The 22,174-nt window shown below is 43.5% G+C and overlaps 1 protein-coding gene across 1 annotated transcript in view; it reads left to right on the forward strand.

Annotated features, from left to right (window-relative positions):
• The window catches only part of SYNJ1 (synaptojanin 1), a 149,556-nt gene that overhangs the window by 5,266 nt on the left and 122,116 nt on the right, over positions 1-22,174 (forward strand). The window contains exon 2 of the mRNA XM_068266373.1: positions 10,746-10,894. Coding sequence (XP_068122474.1) covers positions 10,771-10,894 — 124 coding nt within the window. The 5' untranslated portion in view covers positions 10,746-10,770. The remainder of the gene's footprint in view (positions 1-10,745; positions 10,895-22,174) is intronic.

Here is a 22,174-nt window from a genome sequence, read left to right on the forward strand (position 1 = left end):
TTCCGCAGAGCTGTAATGGCCTGGAGATCAGCGCTTTCACGTACATCAACAGGAAGGACTTCATATCTCTCTGGCTTGAGCTGAGATGCCGTGTCATCACAATGGCTCATGCCGGTAATATATGTAAATTCCTCTTGTATGAGGCCGGGTATAGTGTCTTTATTGTGGCATGTAGTGTGAGCGGCTGCATCTGGCTAGCTTTTGTTGTTATCAGGAAGAGTCACAAGCATTATAAACTAATCAGTAAAAACATTAGTGTGGCCGCATAAAGCAGTGGTCCTCAAACTACGGCCCGCGGGCCGAATGTGGCCCTCTGAGACTTTTTTACCGCCCCCCCCCCCACACACACACACACACAAAATGTATTACTTATAGATACAGTCAGCTACATCCTTAAATATTGGTGGTCCGCATATAGAAGAGCAGTGCTAGCACCACCCATCCACTTGGAAGCCAGAATGCAGTAATTCTCTGGTTTCCAATCAATTCCACATCAGGTGACCCTGCTGTCCAATTGGTCTGCAGGTTGCTACCTGGGTATGCTTCACTGTCTGGTCCACAAAGACTTCTACATCATTTTATGTATACTCCGGCCCCCCAGCAGTCTGAAGTATGTTGACTTGGCCCTCGACCCCAAACGTTTGGGCACCCCTAGCATAAAGCTATGTACACATGCTGGTCTGAACCGAGAATCGGTAGTCAATCCAGTGTGTGTACAGCGGCTGTACAATCTCTTCGAAAGACCCAGCATGGCGTATCTTTAGTGATCCCAGATGCCAAGCGAGCAACGATCACATTGTTTACTGCGATTTCCCACTCGATCCGCGGGATCAATTGGATCAATTCAATTATTTCCAACATGTTCGATCAAGTTTCGATGGATACAGCCGTAGCTATCGAAACCCGATCGAACATGTTGCGAATAATCGAATCGATCCCGCGGATCGAGCGGGAAATCGCACCATGTGTACCCAGCATAAGTCACTTAAAATCATCAGAAAGTGCATTGATCCCTTGGGTGTGAGACAGTACAGGGATGAGTGCTGTACAAATGCATCACTAGCAATGCATTTGGCTGCTATGGAGGGAGGGGCCACAGAGTGACTTCAAGCTGGAGGGTTAAGGGGGAGAACTCACCTAAGTATATCCAGTACGCAGGCCTGGATTTACCTCACAGGAGCCTGTAGGCACAGATGTCCTGGCGCCATAGACTTCACCCTCCATGAACCTACAACCCCCGCCAAATCACACCGCAAGTGTCCTTTTTCCCTTACTTCCCTTGCCCATCAAAGGTAGCTACAGGTGCACCTTTCTATTAGGTAGCCAGAGCTACAGTATCCTCCAGAATTAACTAGAGGTGTCTCCAAGTATTAAGTAGCTACAGGTTCCCCTGACTGAAGGGAGATCTGGTCAGTAAAATGCCTAGACCCAGTTGAGTAACCTCTCATTTACACTCTGCTCGGGACTCAGCATAAGGAAGGAAGGAAGGAAGGAGGGAGGCACTTGGGGAGGGGAGTGAGCCGCCTTTTCATCATCACGCGTCTATAGGCATTTGCCTACAGTGCCTTATGGTAAATCTGGCCCTGCCAGTATGCCACATCTCTCAGCGACGCATCTGGCCCATTGTACACACACTAGATTCTCGTTAAGAGACCGGCTGCCTTGGCTAACAGCCCTCCAGTGTGAGTACAAGGCTTAAAGTGGACCTGAACTCTTGCACAGGACAGAAGGAAAGCATAGAGAAATGCACCCTGTATATATTTAGAGAGTTTAGCCTGTCTAAACCCCCCTCAGCTGTGACTAATCACAACTGTAATTTGATCTCAGCTTTGTTAGCCCAGTAATCTCAGCAGCCTCGGTAGAGCAACTTTGTAAACACAGAACGTTAACCCTCTGTCTGCTTCCATGAAAGCAGGAAGTAGACAGATTTATTGCAGGATTTGTGTCAGCTGTAACAGAGAAATGTTTTTTCTGTAAAGGTTATTATGCTGTTCTTTTTAGAGCAGAAGGAAGTTCTGAGACATATAGGCTTAACATCCTGTGTGATCCTGTACAAATTAACTGCTCTGCCTAGTGCTAGGTACACACACTGAGATTTTCTGGCAGATTTACTCTCAGATCGTTTTTTTCTGACATGTCCGATCTGATTTCCGATCGATTTCAGAGCGTTTTCCGATCGATTTCCTATTGAAGTGAATGGAAAAAAGTCAGAAATATATCGGGAAATAATCGGAAATCAGAAGGGACATGTTGGAAATAATCGATCTGACTGCAAATCTGCCAGAAAATCTCAGTGTGTACCCAGCATAGGACTGACAAGATTCCTGAGCTGCCACAGCTGAGAGATCAAATCACAGTTGTGATTAGTCCCAAATGAGGGGGAACTAGACAGGCTAAACTCTTTAAATACATACAGGATGCATTTCTCTATGTTTTCCTTCTGTCCTGCGCAAGAGTTCAGGTCCACTTTAAAAGTCTTGAAATTTTGCTCATAGCAGTTTTTTTATGTGTTTTTTTTAATACCTATTCTTCTTCTTTCTGGATGAATTTGACGGAGAGATGTCTGTCTTATGTTACTGTATGTTACAATGTTACTGACACGAGTCACGTTGCCACTGTGTGAAGAAAAATGACTCTCGAATTAAGGTGTTTGGCATTGTACTTCCTTTGCTGTGGTTTATGTATGTTACGGAATGAGCTGATTGGTGCTCTTTCAGGGCTGGTTCACATTGGGCGATTGCCCCCCAATCCCCGTTGATCGCGTTCGGGTCCGTGAGCGCAATTAGGCGACAAAATCTTGCGATTTGCGGTTGTGATTCCCGTCAATAGAATGAGATTCACAGCAAATCGCCCCAAAGACGCATTTGTGATTGATCGAAATCGCAAACGCTGCAGTGTGAATGTGTCCATAGGGATACATTAGCAGCAGCACTTTGCTGATCGCAGACCGATCAGCAAAGCATCCAGTGTGAACCAGCCCTCACACTAGTTAACGTGTGCATGAACTTGATTTTGTGCACGCGTGATGATGATGGGAAGTTGCGGATCAGTGGCACTAGTTCTTAATACACCCGACGGAAAAACACTTGCACCCTACAATTAAAAGCTCCCAGAGGCATAACAACGTAACGCTCCGGAACGCTTTGTCTAATGTGAACGGTAACAATTCAATAGACTTTCATGCTACCTTTCTTCCCACATCCCAGTTGCGTTACATCGAAACGAACAGAACAGCTCCTAGTGTGAAAGAGCCCTTAGTGGGATTTGCCTTCTTAAAAGAGAAGGTATTTGCGATACTTCAGCTTTAAGTGAACATCTGTGGTTACCCACAATGCACCGCTACTGTGCATATGCAAATTATCTCTTTGTCCCTGAAGCCAGGCTCACATCCAGAACTGCTGGTGTATAGCAAGCCTATGAGCCACCACCTCCTTCCCATTTGGACAGCTCTCCAGGAGAGTACATTTGAAATCGGCGCCGGTAGACTTGGGCGCAAGATACAGCGGTATATGGCTGATCCTGCTTCTGCACAAGTCCGGGCCGATTTAATTACTATTCCCCCTCCAGGCCACCATGGATAGTGGGGAATGAAATAATTCGGCTTCCAGCGATTGCTGGAGGCCGAATTATTATGTTTTTAAGCAACCTCGGCTCTGTCCTCTGACGGAGCTGACGTTACTCACTGAGCGCTGCAATAGGGATGATTCCTATTGTAGTCTATGGAGGCGGCGGCTGCGCCCAAATCTAGCAGCGTGGAAAAGCACTGCTCCGCTCCAGGAATATTTCTCAAGGTAGCTTACAGTCCTGGCCAAAAGTTTTGAGACTGTCAAAAATATTGGAAATTAGAAAAGTTGGTGCTTAAGTTTTTATAATAGCAGTTTGCATATACTCCAGAATGTTATGAAGAGTGTTCAGGTGAATTGCATAGTCCTTCTTTGCCATGAAAATTAATTGAATCCCAAAAAAACCTTTGCACTGCATTTCATTGCTGTCATTAAAGGACCTGCTGAGATCATTTCAGTAATCGTCTTGTTAACTCAGGTGAGAATGTTGACGAGCACAAAGCTGGAGATCATTATGTCAGGCTGATTGGGTTAGAATGGCAGACTTGACATGTTAAAAGGAAGGTGATGCTTGAAATCATTGATCTTCTATTGTTAACCATGGTGACCAGCAAAGAAACACATGCAGCCATCATTGCGTTGCATAGAAATGGCTTCACAGGCAAGGATATTGTGGCTACTAATGCTACATATACGCTTGAGATAAAAGTCTTTGGAAAAGGCAAACTCACAGACCAATTTTACCCCATTCCATGTAGTATGAGAGCCATACTCTACATCAGGGCTGCCCAAAAGGTCGATCACAATCTACCGGTAGATCGCGACCGCCTGCTGAGTAGATCGCGGCCACTTGGCTGCGTCTTATCAAATTTCGCTGCCCTGCAGCCGTGGCTATACAGCCACGGCTATAAGATTGTGCTGCTAGCATCAGGGAGGAAGGGGAGAGGCGTGGCTGAAGAGGAGGCGTGGCTGGAAGGGAAAGCAGCAAATTAGGAGACAGCGCCTTCTCCCCTCCAGCCTGTGACAACTGGGGGCGGGAGCAGGACGTGTATGGAGGCTGTCTCGGGCTGATGGGGAAGACAGGGGAGACGAGACAGGCATGGTCAGTGGCATAGTACTGTAGATTATTTAGTGAGCTGCACTGTGCAGCCAGCCGGGGGAAACGTCTGGGAGTTGGGTAACATGCTGAACTGGTAAATGTGAATTGTTTAATTGCTGGAGTCACACAGAGCGATCATCTGTTCTGCCTGCTACTGCTTATTTAATAAGGATTTCATTTAGCCTTGCAACTACTGTTTTTTTTAGTCAACTTTAAAGATCAACTGAAAAGCTGATTTTTGGGTGCTGTAGAATTAATGCAAAACACACACCTCCCAACATCTTGAGATAACAAAGAGGGACACCTCCCTATCCCAGCACAGGCAGTTACATAGTCCCTTCAAACAGCAAATAGCTTCAGAATCCTCCTGAAGCTATTTGCCCATATTGCTGTGCACTTGTCACTAGTGATGGACCAATGCTTGTTCATGGGGGATCCATGACACACTATGGGATAGAGGGATTTTGCAGCCATTTGCTAGGCTTGGAGGGGGGAGAAGAATTATGTGAATGTGTGACTGCCTATGTATGCTGGGATGGGGGGGGGGGGGGGGGGGAATGTTCGTTACACTGTGAGAAGGGTTGGTAGATCTCGTGGACTCGGCAATGTTTAAAGTAGCTCGTGAGCCGAAAAAGTGTGGGCACCCCTGCTCTGCATAGTCTATTCTATTGAGCTGAACTACTCATCAGATAAAATCTTTGCAGGATGCTGTGCACAAATGTGCTGTAGACATTCAAAAGATCAGTATCTGCAAAAAAATCTGTTCCTGCAAAAGATCCGTTCCTGCAAAATGCATTCCTAGTCTGATATCTGCAGATCTCAATACACACCTTGTTTAACAGACATTCATCTGCAGATCTGACAATCATCTGCAGATCTGAAGATCCATCCTGGTGGATCTGATCTGCAGATGGATGTCTGTTAAACAAGGTGTGTGTTGAAATCTGCAGATATAGACTATGAATGCATTTTGCAGGAACGGATCTTTTGCAGGAACACATTTTGTACAGATACTGATCTGTTGCATGTTGTGTACAGCATCTTTGTGTGCAGCATCTTGCAAAGATTTTATCTGATGAGGAGTTCAGCTCAATAGAATAGACTGTGTAGAGTATGGCTCTCATACTACATGGAATGGGGTAAAAATTGGTCTGTGATCTTGCCTTTTCCAAAGACTTTTATCTCAAGTGTGTATGTAGCATAAGATTGCAACTAAATCAACAATTTATAGGATCATCAAGAACTTCAAGTAAAGAGGTTCAGTTCTTGTTAAGAAGGCTTCAAGGCGTCCAAGAAAGTCCAGCAAGCCCCAGGATCGTCTCCTAAAGAGGATTCAGCTGCGGGATCGGAGTGCAACCAGTGCATAGGTTGCTCAGGAATGGCAGCAGGTAGGTGTGATTGCATCTGCACGCACAGTGAGGCGAAGACTTTTGGAAGATGGCCTGGTGTCAAGAAGGGCAGCAAAGAAGCCACTTCTCTCCCAAAAAACCATCAGGGACAGATTGATCTTCTGCAGAAAGTATGGTGAATGGACTGCTGAGGACTGGGGCAAAGTCGTATTCTCCGATGAAGCCCCTTTCCAATTGTTTGGGGCATCTGGAAAAAGGCTTGTCAGGAGAAGAAAAGGTGAGTGCTACCATCAGTAAAGTATCCTGAGACCATTCATGTGTGGGGTTGCTTCTCATCCAAGAGAGTGGGCTCACTCACAATTTTGCCAAAAAACACAGCCATGAATGAAGAATGGTACAAAAACACCCTCCAACAGCAACTTCTTCCAACAATCCAACAACAGTTTGGTGAAGAACAATGCATTTTCCAGCACGATGGAGCACAGTGTCATAAGGCAAAAGTGATAAGTGGCTCGGGGACCAAAACGTTGAAATTTTGGGTCAATGGCCTGGAAACTCCCCAGATCTTAATCCCATTGAGAACTTTGGTGGACGAACAAAATCCAACTAATTCTGAGAAACTCAAAGAAGTGATTATGAAAGAATGGGTTGCTATCAGTCAGGATTTGGCCCAGAAGTTGATTGAGAGTATGCCCAGTCGAATTGCAGAGGTCCTAAAAAAAAGGGCCAACACTGCAAATACTGACTCTTTGCAGAAATATCATGTAATTGTCAATAAAAGCCTTTGAAACGTATAAAGTGCTTATAATTATATTTCAGTACATCACATAAACAACTGAAACAAAGATCTAAAAGCAGTTCAGCAGCAAACTTTGTGAAAACTAATATTTTTGACAGTCAGAAAACTTTTGGCCAGGACTGTACAAGCCCCTCTGAGCTCTCTTCCATCTCTAATATCAGCCTGAGCTGCAGCTGACATTTCCAGCAAACAGGAGCTCCAACAGGAGCTCCATGAGGTATTGGTAAATTCTATTTATCTGTAACAGGTCCAGATTTGGCCTAGCACAGCTACACATATCATTAACGACATCTATTTTCTTGACTGGAGCTAGAGTGGGCTGTTTGCTGGTCCCACAAGCCTGTAACTTATGACTGAGTCTGGCTGTTGTAAACTACATGTGAATTATTCACCAATAAATTTCCTTTACGGTTCCTCCAAGCAGTTTTGTTTACAGTTTTACTGATCACCACGGCTCTGTTACTTTTATTATTCTTCAAACTAGAAGTTCAAACTGAAGCCAAGAGTCCCAGTACAGCAGGATACTTATCAACTGGCTTCAAACTGCATTCTATTGAAAAGAAATTGAAAGCAACCCTAAAATACCTACCTAAGGAGGGGGAAGACTCTGGGTTCTATTGAGCGTTCCTGTTCCGCTTATGGTCCCCTCGTTGAAGCGCTGTCTCCCCCATTATGGTCCCACCATTGAAGCAATGTCTCCCCCATTGAAATTTCCCGCCACTGGAGGCTTATGAAGTCTTCTTAAAAGAGAACTGAAGAGGGAGGTATATGGAGGCTGCCATGTTTATTTCCTTTTAAGCAATACCAGTTGCCTGGCAGCCCTGCTGATCCTCTGCCTCTAATACTATTAGCCATAGCCCCTGAACAAGCATGCAGCAGATCAGGTGTTTTACACTTTAAAGTCAGATCTGACAAGACTAGCTGCATGCTTGTTTCTGGTGTTATTCAGATACTACTGCAGAGAAATAGACCAGCAGGGCTGCCAGGCAACTGGTATTGATTAAAAGGAAATAAATATGGCAGCCTCCGTATACCTCTTACTTCAGTTCCCCTTTAAGCCCAGGTGCTCCCGAAGACTGGCAGCTTCATACTGCAGAGTCTTTCTTTCGGAAGCACTCTGGCTCAAGATTTCCGAAGCCTCCCACGGCAGGAGAGCAGTCTCCAATCCATCCGTCAGACTGCTAATGGGGCAGACATAGCTGGAACGAGGAGAAGAGGAGAGTAATGGGAAGGCTCAATAGATCCCAGAGCCTCTGAGAGATTTCATGCTGAATTCTATCGGGATTCGGCCTGTGGTGTATGGGCAGCTGACAGATCTCTCTCCGATCAGATTCAATCAGAGAGAGGTCTGTCTCTTGCTCGATCGGCACCTTTAGTCTTTCAACAACCCTTGAAGTTTGTTGATTCTGAATAAGTAGAAGCCAGTCTTGCAGGTTCTCTCATGAACTTCATGGGTATCTGTTCCAGAGGCTCCTCGGTAAATTAGCCCCCATGATTCTGAATAATGGACTTTTGTTATGGTTTGTATAATTTCATTTCTGTGTAAAGATAGGATAGAGGCGAGGAGCCTGGAAGCATTTAATGACAGATAACAGGAATCTACTGCAACTCATAATAATGATAATGTTACTCTCTAACCTTTATTATATTATCTTCTGTATTACTGACATTGCTAAATAAGCTGTGCTGTACCAGCGTATTGTTATCTAAGGTCAATACCTGCAGCAAGCCAGTCGTGCATTGAACAGCCAGACAATTCATTTAATTGTAAACATCCATACTGCTTCTGGCTCCCGATCCTCTTCAGAATCCGCTTCAAGATCCTATGTCTGGATTTCAAATCTATACACAATCTATACATAATCCTGCATTGCCACAGGAAGTCGTTATGGCAAACTATACCTGCATTTAAAGGGGGCTTAGATGCTTTCCTTGCATTGAAAGACATCTACGGCTACAATTACTAGGTAATGCCTAATGATGTTGATCCAGGGATTTTATCTGATTGCCATCTGGAGTCGGGAAGGAATTTTTCCCTTTTGGGGCTAATTGGACCATGCATTGTAAGGGTTTTTTCGCCTTCCTCTGGATCAACAGGGATATGTGAGGGAGCAGGCTGGAGTTGTACTTTGTACTGATTGAACTCGATGGACATATGTCTTTTTTCAACCAAAATAACTATGTAACAAGTCTTGCCCGACCTACTTCTCCGACCTGGTCAGAAGATACATGCCTGGCCGTCCACTGCGCTCCTGGCAGAGAGAATTAGGGCATCAGTGAGGTGGGGTGGCCTTCTTGAAGAGGTATGTATTAAAGGACAACTGTAACAGGAGGGATATGGAGGCTGACATTTACTTCCTTTCAAGCAATACCAGTTGCCTAGCAGTCCTGCTGATCCTCTGCCTCTAATACATTTAGACATAGACCTCGAACAAGCATGAAGCAGATCAGATGTTTCTGACATTATTGTCAGATCTGACAAGATTAGCTGCATGCTTGTTCTGCGTGCATTCTTTAATACTTACCTCTTCAAGAAGGCCACCCCACCTCACTGATGCCCTAATTCTCTCTGCCAGGAACCTCTCAATGTAGCCCACCTCCTATCATGTCACCAACCCCTCCCTTTAGATTGTAAGCCTTTGGCAGGGCCTTCCCTCCTTGTGTATCCTACCTGATCATGCATCCTGCCCACAGAATAACGTGAACTTGAATTACTTGGACTGCTACTCCAGGGCATGATCTGGCATTGTGTGTCTTATTGCTTATTTACCTGTATTGTGTTGTCTGTCTCCCCTGTTATCATTGTCTGTAACCTTATTTATTGTCCAGCTCTGGGTAATATGTTGGCTTTATAAAAATACAAAAAATAATATTTGTACACATGTTGTAGTCTGGAAATGTAATTGCTTTACAGTTTTACTGTAGGTGTCTTTGACTCTCAGGCATGAGCAAATTCTCTTGCATTAATTCTCTGACTCATATTATAAATTTGACCATGTGATCAATTTTTGAAATACAGTATTTTGTTGGTTGCAACCATATGATGCCATTTCTACATCCTTTGTACACCATCAGCAGGTAGTGACATTTGATCACATCTGGACAAGCCAATCAGGGGCTCAAAATAAAATGAATCACGTTTCTTCTTTCTCTTTTTTCTGAATGTACAGTGGTTTGCAAAAGTATTCGGCCCCCTTGAAGTTTTCCACATTTTGTCCCATTACTGCCACAAACATGAATCAATTTTATTGGAATTCCACGTGAAAGATCAATACAAAGTGGTGTACATGTGAGAAGTGGAACGAAAATCATACATCATTCCAAACATTTTTTACAAATCAATAACTGCAAAGTGGGTTGTGCGTAATTATTCGGCCCCCTGAGTCAATACTTTGTAGAACCACCTTTTGCTGCAATTACATTTTGTGGGTTCTCTGCACAGACTTTTCAGCTCATAAAAAAAAAAAGTTTGACCTTCAATAAAATTGTTGCAAAGCAAAACAATGCATAAATATTGGTAAAACGGAATAAAGAGTGCAGATATTACACTATATATCCTTGAGGCTACACCTTTCAGCCTGGTATACACCATACAATTTTTATTTCAGTTCCTTTTTGAGCAAGTGATCAGATCGATATTGATGGGATATAATAGAGAGCTAGCATACACACACATGCAATTTCTTTTTTTCAAATTCCAGTTTTATTTCCGATCATTTTTCCAATTGGATATTGATCGAAAATGAATCTAAAGGACTTTAACATGGACGGATAGCTAGTATTTTAGTCAATATTTTTTTTTTTTTTCTTTACTGATCCTATTGGAAGTGAAAATTGCATGGTGTGTACCAGGCCATAGACTAGATCATATATGAAACTTCTGCTGTTTGTCGGGTATGGATTCTGATTGTGAATTTGCCTGTTTTCGGTTGCAGGGCTTGCTATCCGCTCCCAGGAACCATGGCGTTTAGTAAGGGATTTCGGATCTTCCACAAGCTGGATCCTCCTCCGTTCAGCGTTCTGGTGGAGGCTCGGAACAAGGAGGAGTGTCTCATGTTTGAGTCTGGCGCGGTGGCTGTCCTCTGTAAGTTGTTATAATGTTGCAGTATGGATGGTTATGCGTGTTATGTCACTTATTGTGCGCTCATCATTGACTCTTGTGTCTTTATTGGGAACTCTGGCCAAGGATGTTTGGCACGCTCTTGAGTATATGTGAATTTACCTATTTACCTTTTTTAAAGGTATCTAAACCAAAATGAAGAAAAGCAGTTTCACTTACCTGGGGCTTCTACCAGCCCCCTGCAGCTGCCCTGTGCCGTGCTGTCACAGATCGAGTCTCCGGTCCCCCGCAGCCACTTAGTTTTGTTCTTGCCACTGGCCAATCGATGGCCATTGTGCCTGCACAGCCCTGGCCGTGCACGTCCTCGATCGCGCTCCTGCCATCGGCAGCGTCTTGCGCAAGTGCAGAACGAGCCATCCACATGGCTGAATCGGTAATCCGGAAACTTAGTGGCATTGGGGACCAGAGACTCACTTTATGATGGCCTGGGCACAGGACGGCTGCAGGGGGCAAGTAGAAGCCCCAGGTAAGTTAAACTGTTTTGTTTTTTATTGTTTAATTTAGGTTCCTTTTTAAAAAGAGTCTGAAGCCATTCAAAATACTCCTTTTTACAGGCTGTTTATGTTAAGCAATATGAGCAGTGCTAAAACGCAGCATTCCCACAGCAGAATGAGGGCTTTATATCCCCCAAATCCCTGGGGCAAAAATTGGGGAGCGCTTCCTTGTAGAGGCAGAGCAGTAGCTCTGCCGCTACTGGAGTCAATTTCCGCCGATTGCCGCCTCTCTGTCTTCTTTCACTGGCAGGGGCCGGGAGAGGTGGCGATCAGCGGGATTGATGCTAATGGAGGTAGAGCTACAACGCTAAACTCTGCTTTTCCGGGCAGCAAAATCCACAACCTAGGAAGTGGTGGATTTTTGCCCCGGAATTTCGGTGGAATAAAGACATTGTTCTATCGTGGGGATGCAGCGTTTCAGCACTGCTCATATTGCTTAACATAAATAGCCTGTAAAAAGAAGTATTTTGAATGGCTTCAGACTCTCTTTAAAACAACAATAACATTTGTAAAGTGCCTTTTTCCTGTAGGATTCAAAGCGCATAAGCATCGCTCAGACCAGTAATTGGTTGGTTCATCTTTAGCATTGCTTTTATAGCAATTGGGCTTTTTTCATCTTTTTGAGCCCCTTATGGTGTTTGTAGGACACGGTGAGCTGTCTGGGTACTCTGTAATCCGGGTGGGTATAGTGAAAAAGGATCAGGATGCCTCATCATAGTGCTTTTTGACTTTGTATTTTCTTTTTTTGGAGTATCTAGTTCCCCTTCCCTCACCCAAACACTCAGACATACTCACCCCAATATAACAATATATTCACCATCACTTTATTCCTACTCTATAAGATAGGTACAGACATCCAATTTTGGTTTGCCAATGATTGGCAGATGTTACCACTACCATGTAGTATGAGAGACAACCGTTTTTAAAATACTGTGGACAGATTGTGTAGGTAAGCTCTCATACTACATGGATGTAGTGAAATTGGCCAGTCAAAATTGTGTGTGTGTGTGTGTGTGTGTGTGTGTGTGTGTGTGTGTGTGTGTGTGTGTGTGTGTGTGTGTGTGTCCTAAGATTCAGGAATCCTAAAAGCCAAAGTCAGACTGAGGCCTGGTGCACACCAAAAACCGCTAGCAGATCCGCAAAATGCTAGCAGATTTTGAAACGCTTTTTGTTATTTTTCTATGGCGTTTTGCTAGCGTTTTGCGGATTGCTGCAGCGGATTTCAGTATAGTAGATTTCATATATTGTTACAGTAAAGCTGTTACTGAACAGCTTCTGTAACAAAAACGCCGGCAAAACCGCTCTGAACAGGCGTTTTTCAGAGCAGTTTGCGTTTTTCCTATACTTAACATTGAGGCAGAAACGCACCCGCAATCCAAAAAATGCCTCACCCCGGCATTTTTCGTTTCTGCAAAACGCCTCCTGCTCTGGTGTGCACCACCCCATTGAGATACATTGACCAAGCGGATCCGCAGCCGCAAGCGGCTGCAGAAACGCTGAAAAAGCCGCTCGGTGTGCACCAGCCCTCAGTGAGGATGAAAACAGCCTGACACAGCTGTCGCAGACTGTATTAAACGACATTGTGAAATTAAAGTGGACTTGCACAGTATTGACTAATGAGAATGGTCAATAAGATGCAAATAGTTCTGAGATGATGCAAGATTATTCAAATTTTGTATGGAAATGTATGCAGCTTGAAAATGGACCAATCGTATCAAGCCAAGGTTGAATTGGATTGGCCCATTTTCAAGCATGCATAGATCTGCATACAAAAGTTGCATAATTCTGCTTTAAGCTCAGAATTATTTGCACTTGATTGCTGGTCCCTACTGGCTAACAAAAAGAATCAGCATTTTTTTTAAAGGAGCCAGCTAAAGATTACCTGTGTATACAATCACCTGCAAAGACCAAAATAGGGTGATCATTTCATGACTCCTCCGTGATGGAGGCAGCAATATTGGATTTTCTGCTAAAGTTTCGCCTGGTGATACATGCTTGTACCTAGGGTTCATTTCTCTGAATGACATCTTACTCCACTCTCTCACAATGTTTCTAGGAGACTGGCCTTGAAATGCTTGCCTTTACAAAGTTCCTTAAAACAGTAGTTCAGGCTTGTATTTTTTGTAATGCTTATTGTGTGGCATCTATCAGGATTTGTATTTGTGCATGTTTGCATTATTCATTTTCGTTTACCTTGTTGGCAATGCTGTCTTCCTGTGCTAATATCAGATGCAGCATGATTACTTTCTGTGACTGGACAGCAATTTGTGGGCCGCCCCCACCCTTCTCCCCAACCCCTCATAAACTTTATGTGGTAGTCAGGAAAGAAATTGGATGGGGCACCTGGCAGTCTTTCACTGTCTACACAGAGCTGACCCATCTCTGCTGCTAAGAGATTAATTCTTTAGGTGGCCAGCAATGCATTTGCAGCTCACTTTCTCTTCTGCTTCTCCCTGCTCAGTGTATGATTCCACACTCTCCCTAGTTCTATTTATGTAAGAATTAAATGAGACCAGTGAGAAATTATACCCTCGTGTGTGAGGAGGTAAGCACAGAGGAGAGGGTTAACTTGCTTGTCTCACGTCTCTAGCCGAGGCACTGCATGCCACACTCCAGCCGGAATGTCTGTTGTGAAGGAGGAAGTGTCGGGGCGGTGAAGTGCAGCATGGAGTGGTCCAGCTAGAGACTTGATACAGGTAAGTCGTACCTCTCTGCTGCAGCCCCCTCTTTGCGCATACACACTGCTACAGTTTCTCCTTTTGCACAGCTGTGCTCGCTCTTGAAATAAACTCCTGCGCCACTGGCAGCTCTATATTTTGTGCACAGTACTCTGGAACAGCCACATCAAATATAGAAATGCGTAATTAATTACATAGCTATAGACTAACCTTTAACTGGTTCGGGACCACGGTAGGTAGCATCCGTGACTCTCTAGTTCTGATGCGGTGTTGATTCTACGCCTTTCCGCTGTCCCGAGCCAATTCCAACACACACACACACACACACCAGGTAGCAAGTAATACTGGAACTCCTGCACTGAGGAAAAAGGTGGTGCACAAGCAGCTTTGTTCTACAGAGCATGCATGGATCATACTTACGCTGGTCCACAGCTGGTAACACAGCCAGAAGATGAAGAGAGACCCTGCTCTGGTCACTGTGAGGATTTAGGGAATTAGGAAGCCTCCGCGCCATTCAGAGGATCCTAACTACTAAGGTGAGTATCTAGCTCCCCCCCCAACCACCCCTTTCCTTTTCAGGTTTGCTTAAACTAGGCACTCTGTATAAATCCTGTATCCCATGTCCTACCTATAAAGCTGTATTACTTGATACCTTTCACTGATGAAGTCTAACTTAGCCTGAAAGAGCTGCTGTGCACAAGCTAGATTAGTCTCTCTGTAAAGTTATTACAGGGTGTAAAAGAATGGTTTGTGTATTTACTAAGGGCCTGTTTCCACTACACGCAGATTGGATGCAGAAAACTGACTCCAATGAATGCCTATGGGCCTGTTTCCACAAGACGCAATTTTTCTGATGCAGATTTTCCCATAGGCATTTATTGGAGTCAGTTTTTCTGCATCCAATCTGCGTGTTGTGGAAACAGGCCCTTACTTAGCAGAAGTGATGCATTATGGGAGTTGCTCACATAAAGCTGAAAGATTGTAAATACCTTCAGTTTTGAGTATTCATATTTGTCATAGCTTTTTTTTTTATATTATAGTAAAGGGGATTTTAAGTTTCTTTTAGTCCCTGATGCAGGGAACCCATTTGACTGTTTCCGTGCATGTTTTCTGCACAGAGAACTCATGTTAATCAATGGGCTAGTTTACACTTAATTTTTTTTTTTTGCATGCAGAAAAAAACTGACATTCTGCATGATGACTCTGCACATTTTGTCAGTTTTCTCTATAAATTACATCAGCTGAAAGTGAAACACACTTGGTGTGCTGGAAAGGTACGCAGAAAAACGCAGAAAACTGAAAGACAAGCGTGTTCCCAGCCTTAGAAAATCCCAGTGGTTGAGGCTCACTGTGACGTGACGTGGTACTGTGTGACATGTAAAATCTGTGTGAAGATGTAATTTGGTTAGCAGGAAAGCTCTGCGCCTGACTTGTGAGCTGCAGGGGTGTTGGGTAACCTCACGCTGGTTGGCGCTGCTTTGCAATAACAGCTGTGGTCAGCAGGTTAGCCGCTTGTTTCAAGATAAAATGCTGCTGAACTAATACATTATTAAAGCCAGGCACGGATCTAAATATACCATCCGGTGGCTTACCAAGCAGAGTTTCTACACGTTATATTAGGGTACCGTTCCACTTGCACTGTGGTTTTTCGTATGTGCTTTTTCAGACACTGTCTATGAGAATCCACCTCCTTTCCACACAGGAAGTGGCGAAATATCTCCAGGAGTGACGGAAACCGCAACAAATAGCATTTCCTGTAGCGTGGCAAACACAAAAACACATGCATTAGTTGTGGACGATTCAGTCACGTTAATCAAATCTGCTGTAAATCTGTTGCACCCAACATATCTGATCAGTTCAATTTCCAGCAGTTGGAAAATCCCTACGTCGGCGGACATAAGGGAGTGGCCTAGCGTGGCATCACATGAAGGGGTACAATGCATGTGGTTCAATTGATGCTAACTCTATCAAGATTGAGTGTGCATTGGGTTTACTATCTGATCAATTTCCAATATAGGGAGGATCTATTGGCTTGCCATATAGGGCCATTACTGACCCCTGTATGCCTAGCTTTAGAATCCCTGATTAGTTTTTATTGCTGTACCTCATTTCCTATCCCTGGGACTACCTGTTTTCATATTAAAGCTATAAAGGGTCACAGAGGTCCCGGGAGCAGGAAGTGAGGAGAAATCTCTCCACTGGGGAAAAAGCCACACAAAAATAAAAATTCTGCCAAAAATGTACCACTTTCCAAACTTATCAGAACTAAAATTAAAGAATTTACTGCAACTGTGTTTTAAATTAGTGTGTTTAAGAGGTTCTGCAAGTTATATTGATGAATGCAATTCATTTTTAAAAATCTTTCTTCATTGCATAAAGAAAACTCAAGGTGAGAGACGTATGGAGGTGTGTGTATGTACAGGATCTTCTCAAAAAAATTGCATATTGTGATAAAGTTTAATATTTACCAGTACATTACAAAAAATAATGGACTTTCATATATTTTAGATTCAAATACACACAACTGAAGTAGTTCAAGGCTTTTATTGTTTTAATATTGATGATTTTGGCATACAGCTCATGAAAACCCAAAATTCCTATCTCAAAAAATTAGCATATTTCATCCGACCAATAAAAGAAAAGTGTTTTTAAAACAAAAAAAGTCAACCTTCAAATAATTATGTTCAGTTATGCACTCAATACTTGGTCGGGAATCCTTTTGCAGAAATGACTGCTTCAATGCGGCGTGGCATGGAGGCAATCAGCCTGTGGCACTGCTCAGGTGTTATGGAGGCCCAGGATGCTTCAATAGCGGCCTTAAGCTTATCCAGAGTGTTGGGTCTTGCGTCTCTCAACTTTCTCTTCACAATATCCCACAGATTCTCTATGGGGTTCAGGTCAGGAGAGTTGGCAGGCCAATTGAGCACAGTCATGGTCAGTAAACCATTTACCAGTGGTTTTGGCACTGTGAGCAGGTGCCAGGTCGTGCTGAAAAATGAAATCTTCATTTACATAAAGCTTTTCAGCAGATGGAAGCATAAAGTGCTCCAAAATTTCCTGATAGCTAGCTGCATTGACCCTGCCCTTGATAAAACACAGTGGACCAACACTAGCAGTTGACATGGCACCCCAGACCATCACTGACTGTGGGTACTTGACACTGGACTTCAGGCATTTTGGCATTTCCCTCTCCCCAGTCTTCCTCCAGACTCTGGCACCTTGATTTCCCGAATGACATGTAAAAGTTGCTTTCATCTGAAAAAAGTACTTTGGACCACTGAGCAACAGTCCAATGCTGCTTCTCTGTAGCCCAGGTCAGGTGCTTCTGTCGCTGTTTCTGGTTCAAAAGTGGGTTCATGCTTCCATCTGCTGAAAAGCTTTATGGAGATGAAGATTTCATTTTTCAGCATGACCTGGCACCTGCTCACAGTGCCAAAACCACTGGTAAATGGTTTACTGACCATGGTATTACTGTGCTCAATTGGCCTGCCAACTCTTCTGACCTGAAGTCCATAGAGAATCTGTGGGATATTGGGAAGAGAAAGTTGAGAGACGCAAGACCCAACGCTCTGGATAAGCTTAAGGCCGCTATCGAAGCATCCTGGGCCTCCATAACACTTGAGCAGTGCCACAGGCTGATTGCCTCCATGCCACGCTGCATTGAAGCAGTCATTTCTGCAAAAGGATTACCGACCAAGTATTGAGTGCATAACTGAACATAATTGTTTGAAGGTTGAATTTTTTTGTTTTAAAAGCACTTTTCTTTTATTGGTCGGATGAAATATGCTATTTTTTTGAGATAGGAATTTGGGGTTTTCATGAGCTGTATGCCAAAATCATCAATATTAAAACAATAAAAGGCTTGAACTACTTCAGTTGTGTGTATTTGAATGTAAAATATATGAATGTCTAATGTTTATCAGTACATTACAAAAAATAATGAACTTTATCACAATATGCTAATTTTTTGAGAAGATCCTGTATATATATTGACTCACGTATAAGCCTCCTCCCCAGTATACCCCTGTTAATATTTACTCACGTATAAGCCTCCTCCACAGTAGCCAGATGTGCCCCCAGTACCCAGATGTGCCCCAATACAGGTCATTCCTTCTCCCCATCCCCAGATGTGCCCCAGGATTATACAGCTGTGTCTCAAGATGTCACTAGATGGCGTCATAAATATCAGACAGTGATTGCCACACAGGAAGAACACCCGACCATTGCACCGCTGACGCATTGCTTGCCTGCTTCGCTCCACAAGCCAAGGCACACAGGTAGTCTTGAGCAGCGCACTCTGCACAACATTTTGCAGGGGATGGGGGCACGGACACAGCAGGGAGCCAGCTGGCAAGAGCAGGTTCATTAGAGCACGATCCTTACACTCCTCTGCCAGTAACAAAACTTGCTCCACCCAGGGATGAGCTCCGGATCAAATTAGGATGAAATCCGAATGAGTTTCATTCAGATTTCATCCTCTAATTAGTGCAGCTGAGCCGGTGTGTGTGGAGGGGTTAAACTTACCCAGCAGCCTTTTTCTTTAACCCGTCCCACAGCGCATCCAAAGCTGCATTCAAAGCCGCGGTCACGTGACTACAAACACTTCCTCCTTCTGGGTAGTAGAAGTCACGTGACGCAGCTTGGAACGCAGTGTGGGACGTGCCGTGGGACAGGTTAAAGAAGAAGGCTGCTGTTTTTAACCCCTCCACACACACCCGCTCAGCTGCACTAATTAGAGGATTAAATCCGAATAATACTCATTCAGATTTGATCAGGAGCTCATGCCTGGCTCCACCATCTATTCTGCTCCACTGACTCGCACATAAGCCAAGAGGGTAACCTTTCAGCACATTTTTTTTTTGTGCCGAAAAGGTAGGCTTATACGCAAATATATATACTGTATCTGTGTATATATGTATATATGTGTGTTTTTTTTTTTTTTTTTTTTTTTAACAATGCACGTTGCCTGTCTGTCCTGCTAATCATCTGTCACTAATGCTTGTAGCTATAGACCCTGAACAAGCAGCAGATCAGAAGTTTCTAACTGGAGTCTAACTAGATTCGCTGCATGCTTATTTCAAGTGTGTGATTCAGACACTACTGACCAGAAAGATCAGCAGGGCTGCCAGGCAACTGGTATTGTTTAAAAGGAAATACATATGACAGCCTCCATGTGTCTCTCACCTTGGGTTCTCATTAAAATTGTATTTGATAAATTGCTTTTTAAAATGTCTGTGTGTAGGCCTAAGTAAACATGATGAAGATGCTTTTGCTGTGTTAACAACGATGTGCAATTTTTCCAAGGCTAAACTCTTGAATTCTGTTGATCTTTAAAGCACAACTGTAGTGAGAAGAATATGGAGGCTACCATAAGCAATACCAGTTGCTTGGCTATCCTGCTGATCCACTGCTTTTAATACTTATAGCCATAGACTGTGAACAAACATGCAGCAGATCAGGTGTTTCTGACATTGTCAGATCTGACAAGATTAGCTGCATGCTTGTTGCTGGTGTGATTCAGACACTACTGCCGCCAAATAAATCAGCAGGGCTGCCAGGCAACTGGTATTGTTTAAAAATAAATAAATATGGCAGCCTCCATATTCTTCTCACTTCAGTTGTCCTTTTAGATTTTTCTTACCTCCTTTAGTTTTCTCTCTAAAAATTCCTAGATATTAGGCCTGGATCAATATCACAGTGGAAATGGGGGAGGGGTAGAGGGTGAAGGGAACACAGGCATTTGCTAAGTAGAATTGGTATAATATATACACACTTTTCTCCTCATGGTACCTGTCACTTCAGATTCACTTTACAGTTGGAATTCCGTGAATGCGTATTTTGCATGCCTGAGGTAATTCTCAGTCACAGTGCAGACTTTATATAGCCTACACAGTGTATGGGAATATATCAGTAGATATATACACAAGCTGAAGTGTGTCTGCATCTGGGGGCCTCCAGAGACCCATTACAATAACACGTCTTGTGTTAGGATTAGATGGTGATGGAGGCTGGACACATGATGCAGGTAGGGAGGCCCATCGGTCAGCAGGCCTGCAGCATCCCTGTCCCTCATGGCTTTCCTATCTGTGACCAGAGTCTCTGAGGTAGTGACACGTTTGGAAATGCGGTCAACAGCGGGAACTGCTGCTGACATTTCCTGGCCTATGTAACTCCACTGCTGCATACAAGTTTAGACAAAGGAATGTAGGACTGAGGAGGAAATCACTTCCAGGAATCCACAGAATGTTCTAATACAAGAAGTGGCCTCAAAGTGAGATCTCATTGCAGGAGGATTGTGGGCTCAGCGGTCTGCTGGCCATAGGTGGCACCTTTTCCAAATACACTTCATTGACCCTGATTTCTACAGTAGCAAGAAAAAAGTGTGTGAAGCCTTTGGAATTATATGGATTTCTGCACAAATTGATCATAAAATGTAATATGATCTTCATCTAAGTCACAAGATTAGACCAAAGATCAAAGTCTGCTTAAGCTAATACCACACAAATAATTAAATGTTTCCATGTTTTTATTGAACACACCATGCAAACATTCACAGTGCATGTGGAAAAAATATGTGAACCCTTGTATTTAATAACTGGTTGAACCTCCTTTGGCAGCAATAACGTCAACCAAACGTTTCCTGTAGTTGCAGATCAGATGTGCACAATGGTCAGGAGTAATTATTGACCATTCCTCTTTACAGAACTGTTTCAGTTCAGCAATATTCTTGGGATGTCTGGTGTAAATTGCTTTCTTGAGGTTATGCCACAGAATTCCAATCAGGTTGAGGTCAGGACTCTGACTGGGACCAGAAGGCATATTTTCTTCTGTTTAAGCCTTTCTGGTGTTGATTTACTTTTATGCTTTGGGTTGTTTTCCTGTTGCAACACCCATCTTCTGTTAAGCTTCAGCTGGTGAACAGATGGCCTTAAAGGACAACTGTAGTGAGAGGTATATGGAAGCTGCCATATTTATCTCCTTTTAAGCAATATCCGTTGCCTGGCTATGCTGCTGATCTTCTGCCTCTAATTCATTCAGCCACTGACCCTCAACAAGCATGCAGAAGATCAGTTGTTTCTGACATTATTGTCTCATCTGACAAGATTAGCTGCATGCTTGTTTCTAGTGTGATTCAGATATTACTTCAGCCAAATAGATCAGACAGCAAGGTTGCCAGGCAACTGATCTTGCTTCGCGTTCCGTGGTTTTCACTTGAGAAATGTTCACCTCCCATTCATTAGCCTATAACTCTATCACTACTTATCACACTGAACTGATCTATATCTTGTTTTTTCCGCCACCAATTAGGCTTTCTTTGGGGGGTACATTTTGCTAAGAGCCACTTTACTGTAAATACATTTTAACAGGAAGAATATGAAAAAAACGATAAAAATTCATTATTTCTCAGTTTTCAGCCATTATAGTTTTAAAATAATACATGCCTCCATAATTAAAACTCACGTATTGTATTTGCCCATTTGTCTCGGGTATTTCACCGTTTAAATTATGTCCCTATCGCAATGTGTGGCGACAATATTTTATTTGGAAATAAAGGTGCATTTTTTTCATTCTGCATCTATCACTATTTACAAGTTTAAAATTAAAAAAATATAGAAATATTTCATCTTTACATTGATATTTAAAAAGTTTAGACCCTTAGGTAAATATTTACATGTTTTTTTTTATTTTTTATTGTAATTGTTTTTTTTTTTTTTATATTAACCACTTCAAGATTCTGCGTACGCTTAAGTACGCCCCTGGATCCTAAAGTGGATTCCATGGAAACGGCCGCTCGTATGAGCGGCCGTTCCCTGTCAGTTCACGGAGGGTGCCTCCGTGAACACCCTGCGAGCCGCCGATCGCGGCTCGCAGGGTAAATGTAAACACATGGGGTAGATCTTCCCCGGTGTTTACATATATACGGCGCTGCTGCGCAGCAGCGCCGTAGAGGAGATCGGCGATCCCCGGCCTCTGATTGGCCGGGGATCGCCAGCATCTGATAGGCTAAAGCCTACCCACAGGGATAGCCGCTCACAGGGGGGGGGGAGGGAGGGAAGGGGAAGGAGGCCAGG

This window comes from Hyperolius riggenbachi, chromosome 2, assembly GCF_040937935.1.
Source record: "Hyperolius riggenbachi isolate aHypRig1 chromosome 2, aHypRig1.pri, whole genome shotgun sequence".
NCBI classification, from domain to species: domain Eukaryota; kingdom Metazoa; phylum Chordata; class Amphibia; order Anura; family Hyperoliidae; genus Hyperolius; species Hyperolius riggenbachi.